Source organism: Mizuhopecten yessoensis, unplaced genomic scaffold (assembly GCF_002113885.1).
Source record: "Mizuhopecten yessoensis strain PY_sf001 unplaced genomic scaffold, ASM211388v2 scaffold3311, whole genome shotgun sequence".
NCBI lineage: Eukaryota > Metazoa > Mollusca > Bivalvia > Pectinida > Pectinidae > Mizuhopecten > Mizuhopecten yessoensis.
The window spans coordinates 385,467-393,967 of NW_018404981.1; the positions used below are offsets into that span (position 1 = coordinate 385,467).

Consider the following 8,501-nt stretch of genomic DNA (forward strand, 5'->3'; position numbering starts at 1 on the left):
GGGGGGGGGGGGGGGTCATACCACCGTTTATACAAAATTGAGTCCCCTTGGCCCAAGGATGATCCAGACTAAATAAGGATAAAATCCTGTCATTCATACAGAAGAAGGTATTTGAAGTATTTGCTATGTTTCCCCTATTGGGCCCTGCCCTTCTGCCCCAAGGAGAGCCAAACTCACTGTTTATACATGTACTAAATTGAGTCCCTTTTGCCCAAGATCCTCCAGACCAAATTGAAAAGAAATCGGAGAGGATTATCCCAAAATCCCTATGGTAGAAGAAGGATTATAAAGGTTTTACCTCTATTTCTCCTATTGGGCCCTGCCCTTCTGCCCCCTTGGAGACCACACCAACTGCTTGGGGGGGTCAGACACACCATTTATACAAAATTAGTTCCCCTTCACCCAAGAATGCTTCATACCGAATTTGGACAAAATCCTTTCATTCCTACAGAAAAAGGATTTTGAAGAATTTGCTATGTTTCCCCTATTGGGCCCCTCCTCCCTTCTGCCCCCAGGGGGGCCACACTCTCTGTGTATAAGAAATTGAGTCCCTTTTGTCCAAGAATGCTCCATACTAAATGAGGATAAAATCACTTAATCCCTATGATAGAAGAAGGATTATAAAGGTTTTACCTCTATTTCGCTTATTGCACCCCCCACCCCCCTAAGGTCCCAGGGGGGCCACACCGACCGTTTATACAAAATTGGTTCCCCTTTACCCAAGGATGCTCTGCACCAAATATGGATCAAATCCTTTCATTCCTACAGAAGAAGGATTTTAAAGAATAATTTGCTATGTTTCCCCTACTGGGCCCCGCCCCTCAGGCCCCTGGGGGGCCAGACCCATGGTTTAAACAAAATTGGTTCCCCTTCACCCAAGGATGCTTCAGACCAAACTCTTTCATTCCTACAGAATAAGAAGGATTTTAAATAATTTGCTATGTTTCCCCTTTTGGGCCCCACCCCTCGGGCCCCTTGGGAGCCAGACCCAAGGTTTATACAAAATTGGTTTCCCTTCCCCCAAGGATGCTTCAGATCAAATATGGAACAAATCCTTTCATTCCTACAGAAGAAGTATACAACATTTGATCCCCTTCCCCCAAGGATGCTTCTGACCAGATTTGTTTTAAAAGAAAAGTTGATGGACGGATGGATGGACGACGGACGCTGCAGTATGGCATAAGCTAACAAGAGGCCCAATGGGCCTGAATCGCTCACCTGGTATTAATCTCACACTTGTAATCTTAAAAGTGGACTAATATACAGCTACAGGCAAATTATCTGTTCGATCCAATTAAATCTATTAAATGATTTAAACATATGACGCCTGCGACCTTGAAAGTTTATAGCCTTCTGTTCCGGGACATTTCTGGCTAAATATCATTACCCTGGACCTTTTGAATATTCAGAACAAGTCATTTAAAGATTTAAACATATTTGGTCCCTGTGACCTTGAATATGAGCAAAGGTCATTCATTTGAACAAACTTGGTAGCCCTTCATCCCAGCTTGTTTATAATGGCCAAATATCATCATCCAAAGCCTTTTGGTTATTGAGAAGTTGTTTTAAGTTTTTAAACATATTTGACCCCTGTGACCTTGAAAATACTTGGTAGCCCCTTCATCCCAGCATGTTACTGGCCAAATGTCATTAGCCTATGCCTCTTGGATATTCAGGAGAAGTTATTTAAAGGTTTTAAACATATTTGACCCATGTGACCTTGAAAATAGGTGAAGGTCGTTTGTTTGAACAAACTTGGTAGCCCTTCATCTGAGCATAATACTGGTCAAATATCATTGTTCTAGGCCTCTTGGGTATTCAGGAGATTTGTGTAAAGGTTTTAAACATATTTGACCCATGTGGACTTGAAAATGGGTGAAGGTCATTTATTTGAACAAACTTGATAGCCCTTCATTCCAGCATGCTACTGGCCAAATATCATCACCTTGGGAATTTTGGTTATTCAGAAGAAGTTGTTTAAAGTATTTTAACATATTTGACCCCTGTGACCTTGAAAATAAATAAAGGTCATTTATTTGAACAAACTGGGTAGCACTTCATCCCAGTTTGCTTCTGGCCAAATATCATCACCCTAGGCCTTTCGGTTATTAAGAAGAAGTCATTTAAAGTAAAATATTGACATCGGACATACGGACGGACGACGAACGCCGCACCACGGCATAAGCTCACTTGGCACTTTGTGCCAGGTGAGCTAAAAATGTAAGGTCTTTCGGCTGGTTGTACTAGCTGTGGGAAAGTCTAAAGTTAACTGTTGAATACTTCATACAGCTGTATGACAACTTTGTAATTTAATCAAACACTTTGTTGAAGTTCATTTTTTTCCCCAAAAGTCATGTCTTTTTTTGCTGGTATATACAAAAGATGATAACTTTACAAACAATTAACAGATCAATAAAGTTTGTACACATCAGTAACTTCATGATGATTACAAGTAAACACCCCCCTCCCCCAAACTCAACAAGACTAATATTTCCTTACAATCACATGGAACCCTGGTCCTGTATTCATGAAACCATTCTCATGTTCAAGCATAGATTTTGTGCAGAAACCAACTTTCTTGTAACTCGCTTAAATTATGTACCACGGTCAGATAGTCAAATGTGAAGAATTAAATTTTATTAATTAATAAACAGGAAAGAAATTGGGTTTGAGCACAGAATTTCAGTTTGAGTACAAAAACGGTTTCATGAATACCAGTGTTCTCCCCAGAATGTTTTGAAAGAAGCATGGTATTTCAATATTTCTGTTAAAGCAGCACTCTATGTAAAATCAAAGCAGCATGGTAACTTAAGATTTACTATGAATATAAAGCAGAGAAGATCTAGGATAGCAGCATGGCAATAAATTGCATGGTGCCATGCTGCAAAACAGGGAGAACACTGTATACGGACCAAGACTTGCATGACCGCTAAACTTGGGATCCAATAATATGTATAGGACCATCATTCTTTTACAAACTGGTTGAAATAACAAGGCTATCACACCTCATATGATAGATGTTTGCAAAGATCTGTTTAATATCTTAGTACTGAAGTAGTACATAATATACTGGACAAGACTTTATTAGATAAGTAGATCAAAGGCCACAACATTTTTAATATTGTAGTTATAAACACAGGTAAAGTTATAATAAGTGATGGGTAAAGGTGCGAGGTGCTTAATTTCATTTAAATCAAGACACTGTAGTAGTTTAGAAGTAGAGCAGACGAATATGTGTCTACAGACAGACAACTTGTGTCTGCAGATGACTCATTCCTTCACCCCAAAACCTCTGTAACTTCGGCTGTGTTACTATACCCACATGAAGATAAAGCCTCTCTTTCATCAGCAGGTACTTTGTGGAGCTTGCCATCCGTCTTCCTGACGAAACTTCCATCCAGACTTTTGAACTCAAGGTATCTGGTTACGCCAGTATATACCAACAGCTGGACTAGCTTTCCTGTTTAAAAATCAAATCAAATCAAATAAATAGCTGAATTAATTATTTATTTCAGATCATCTATATCTGCATCTACTTAAAATAACTAGATATTTCCCGGTATGCAAATTATTTGCAAGATTGAGTCCTACTAACTAATTATGATATAGATTTATCATTTCAAGCTTGGTCCAGACTAATACAAACTTGATACTCCAGGACTGAGGGGTCACACTCACTTATGCTCCCTGCTCTGCTGGAATATATGTCATGGAAAAATTGAAGGCATACGGCTAGCTATTTGATTGGTCTCAGATAAAAATACCTGACCAATAACTGGGTGGATATGTGTCCTTTGAAGTTTACAGATCTAGAGCATGCCCAGAAACACTCGCATTCAAAGCCAGTGAATTTTACTAATATGCAGCAAAGAGATTGCTTTTATGTACATTACAGGATCAAACTAGTCTTTTTGGCCAATCCACACAAAGAGCCTGTGATTTTGTCATCACATATTCTAGGGGTGCAGAGAACATAAGTGAGAGAAACCCTTGAAGTATCGAGGATGAGACTATTGCAACCATGTTTAAACATGTTTTATTGAAAATATCGTTTTGTAAAGCAGCCTGTATCACTCACCTGTTTTTTTATCTGATATTTTATCTAGCTTTAAAGAATAAAGAAGAAAATGTTTTTGCAAATATATAATAAGACTACAGTGGCCATGAAATTTTTCAAAAAATCAAGTCCAATTTACATCAAAACTTAGTCATGGCAATGAGAAGCACACTTTAAACCTATCGGGTGTAAAAATTGGCTTGGCCAATCACAGGCAAGAATGACCATCTTAAATTTGAGCGAGAATTAATTACATATGATACTTTAAACGATCAGACTCTTTTTCTAACCGAGTTCTGTGAATTTAGTAATATAAGAAATATGTAAAAGCAAAAAAATCACGAACTATGAAATACATTTGGTAGTTAGTTGCTTTGTAGGTTATATTATAAAACTCTGATTTTTGAGAACTCAATACCATATGCAACTGTATATGTTTTTGATCTAGAACTCATCAAAATTTTGAAAAGGATACATGTAATTTTTTGCTTGAAAAAACACCCTTCAAAAATCGTGCAACAATTGTAAAATTCTGAAATCATGAAATATATTTTGTTAAGTTCCTATTCTCTATATTGGATTCCTCTATATTGACCGCCATCGACTTAAAATAGAAGAGGTACTGACCATTGGCCATGAGAAACTTTGGGATGAGGTCAACATTCCAGTCCCGTGGTCGACCATACTTGTCGTCAACTGGAGCAGGTTGTTTGAAGTGATCAAACAGCTGGGAAAGAGGTGTAAGGGAAGCACTTTCGCCTCCGTAATACGTGTTCCTGTCCATATGCAAGACCTTTTTCCCATCTGTGGACATCAAACCACTGAGGATGCATTCCTATGAGTGGGAAAAAGTTGACTTCATTGAAGGGTTACATATCAAACGAAAAAAGAAAACATTTCATAACTGATGATATATATGTGTTTAAACCATGTACATGATTTAGTTTGATAACATTCTGACAACAATTTTTCAAATTGATCACCCTTGTTTCCTATGACCAGTAACTTTTGGTACACACAATTTTGCATACTGATCATCATGCTGCCATCAGTCAGGATGTTTACAGAGTAGAGGGCATGCTCAAATGTTCCTTGATCATTTTTAGAATATAATATAACATAACAATTAATCCGGTCAAAGAAATTGTGTTGCACTATACTCGGTAACAACAATTGTAAACATGTAACTTTTCTCTGGAATATCATGATCATACCATTTATTCTATTGTCAGCTGCCCAGAGTTATTGGAAAAATAATAATCTTGAAATTTTAATTTCAAAATGGGTGTAACATTCATTCAGACTAACAGTAACACTAATATATAACACTGTTCGCACACACACACACATATATATATATGATTAATAGAAATTCATAACGACATTATCTGCCATCTGTTGTCAGATTCTTGCTCAAATATGTCTATTAAATGCCTAACTTATTACCGAACAGTACAATACTGGATTATATGGATACAGCTGCAAGTCTGCACTGTCGCTCGCTGCAGCGACAACAATGATCAAAAACAGCATCAATTGGTATAATGTGTAGTCTATCACTTGTATGCTCAACGGAAATAAACAAGAAAACTTTGTAATGGAATAAAATGTGGTCTTCGGGGGATACAGTAAATATTCAGAAATTACCATAGCTAAAAATCGATTTTCTTAGGAAGTTCATCATGATGATGGAAAAGGTCTGTGTGGTATATTTCAAACACGATCTTTAAATCAGAATGATATCATTTGCAGAGTTACCTTCAAGCCTGTCCCTAAGACGATAACGTCGTATTCCTCATCCATTTTCGTAGTATTTTTCAAGCAAATGTGCTTTTGGATTATTGAACCTCTCAGACACTGCCCCTAACCGGCGACCGAATCACATACAATTATGGTTGCGGAAGGATATCATTACACAAAGACCAGAATCAGACGAATACAACGATTAATGTTGTTTATGGTTGAGTTAAAATGATATAACTAGTTTGCCGTTACTAGGAGGTTTTGTTTTATACTCACAAATTTAACAAGAACAATTATAATTATGATTTGCGACCTAATTATTAATTCAGCGTAGTCACATCCGATGAGGTAATGCACATGTTATGTCTCATTTCCGGCTAAATGAGTTGTCAACGTTAGTTTCGTATACAAATGTCACAGATTGATGAGAAGAATGGTTTCAACAAAAACGGATCTCAAACCAAAGAAATATTTGTGCATATTTGGTCTGACAACATATAATGTGAAACTATTTGACTTATATCCAAGTTTCTAGGCTTTATCTATAAACCAATCAAACCCGTGCGTTCTGTGTCAGCAGACAGCTGGGCCATGAGACACACAGTACACACATACAGATACAGATACATAAGTTATATATATATGCCTTTATATATATATATATGCAATATTGACATTAGAGGGCTTAAAAATGTAAGGGAAACAATCTGATCTTAAGCCATTGCTGATGTTTCGGGAGTAAAAATGGTGTATTGTTTTATTTTTGAGTGGCAAATTAAATTATCAAAACAAATTGTCTTGAGAAAATGTTCTAAACTCTCATGTTCCTGTGTAGTAATTTACATTAAGGGGCGGATCAAAAAGAATATTAAGGACCGTATACGTACCGCTGCAGCCAAAAAGTAGAACTGCGCAACGGAAAATGTTTTTTTCGGCATTGATACAGCTTCGATTAATCTTTTCTTAATTGAAAACTATAATTTGCATGACTTTAATGAATATGAAACAAACAGAATATGATCAACATATATACAACAGCTTTAGTGTACATGTGTGTTAATTCTTGAGTGAAAAGAAATCAATGGGGCTAGATCTAAATTCGATTGTACATTTGTATAAAAATTCGAATACTGGACTTCAAATTGTTATACTATCGCTCTAACCGACCAAGCTACCTCGTCAGCAGAAGCGTCTTGGTAAAACTTTGCTACAGTTATATGTTTAAAACGAAATAACACTAGCTGTACGTTCGAATCTCTACAAACCAAGATATTGGAAAAAATACCTATCTGCTGGATATTATAATAAACCGATCACTTAGTAAGGAAGCGGATGTAAATCAATCAAACAAACAAACACAATTTTCAAGTTGAAAACAACGTAACTATATATGTATAGGCGTGTGTGTGTTGGGGAGGGGCGGAGCGAGTGATAATGAGAAATCTAAAAAAATAAGGTTAGAATCCCATCCCCTTACGATATTATACTTTGAAAAAAATGTGTATTGACGAATAGCTTAATTTAGGGAGAAACAGAAATTAAGAAGTTGTGTGTTTATCGCCGAGCGGAGCGGGACAGACATTTTTTTTTCTTATAATGCCGACTTTTGAGATTGTTGAAAAATATATTGGTCATTTTTAAAACTCGAAAGAAATTTTTGATTGTCAAAAAAATATATATGCTTAAAAGCGGTACTTGGACTCGAAGGAAATAATGCATGGCATAACAGGGACAATTGAAGATAAATACGTGTTTAAGTTATTCCCGAGATCTGCAAAGGCATAGAATCATGATATTTAGCCAGTAAGGTAATTAACTGCCGACATTGCGTGCTCCCAAGTAAGCGACTTCTTCATCATATCCAAGGTCACACGTGTCAAATTTATTTAACGCTCGGACTTCTTCTTCTGAAGAAATGCAATGCATAAGACTCCTATGATATTTGGCCAGAGTAGTTTGTACGGAAGAGCATTAGGGCCATGTAGAAAAAAAAATCGTGTTTTCGTGTTAATAACTCGAAACTTCAATATACTAACTCGAGGTGACCTATGTAGGCCTTCTCCGAAGAACCGAAATGCCTTAATGTACAATGTATGAAATCTTGAATATATAACCATCGTCTGAAGCAACGGTCTCTGGTTAAACAAAAATGAATATCACCCCTCTTCTGGGTATAATATACAGACAAAGGACAGGGGCGTAGCTGGGATATAAATCTTGTGTAGGTACTTGAACAACTGGTAAATGCATACTGTTTAACGTCAAAACTTTTGAAGTTTAAATAACATAAATTGGCTGCAGGTTTACCGGTTCGTTTTATAATTAATTATATTTTTTTTTCATATTATTCCCGACAAGTTATTGGCCAGGAGTGCATCACGTGTCCACCGATAAAAACCGATATTGACTTGGAGCGCGTGTTTTTTGTTGAAGGACTGGGTGTTTCTAAAAATGACTCCAAACAAACGCGTCGTCCCGCTTCCGTAGATTTTTGCTGTGATTTTTTTTCAGATTGCTAACATTACTGTTTTGAAAATAAAAAAAACAACAATTGTAGCCTTTGACTTCGGTCGACCTCAGCCAAAGGCTATAATTGAATGATATACAAATTATACGAACTTACATAACAATTTCTAAAAATGAAGGCGAGATAATGATTTTTATAAAATAATTGTAAAGTAGAATAAAAGGATAGAATAAA

The 8,501-nt window shown here is 36.6% G+C and overlaps 1 protein-coding gene across 1 annotated transcript in view; it reads right to left on the minus strand.

Moving 5' to 3' along the window:
- LOC110447331 (rab GDP dissociation inhibitor alpha-like) overlaps positions 1–6,128 on the minus strand; it is a 21,738-nt gene extending 15,610 nt beyond the window's left edge. Inside the window, exons 1-3 of the mRNA XM_021492947.1 lie at positions 5,816–6,128; positions 4,685–4,892; positions 3,323–3,460 (exon numbers count right to left, since the gene is read on the minus strand). Of these exons, the coding sequence (XP_021348622.1) occupies positions 3,323–3,460; positions 4,685–4,892; positions 5,816–5,860 (391 nt within the window). The 5' untranslated portion in view covers positions 5,861–6,128. The remainder of the gene's footprint in view (positions 1–3,322; positions 3,461–4,684; positions 4,893–5,815) is intronic.
- Between the last annotated feature and the right edge of the window lie 2,373 nt (positions 6,129–8,501).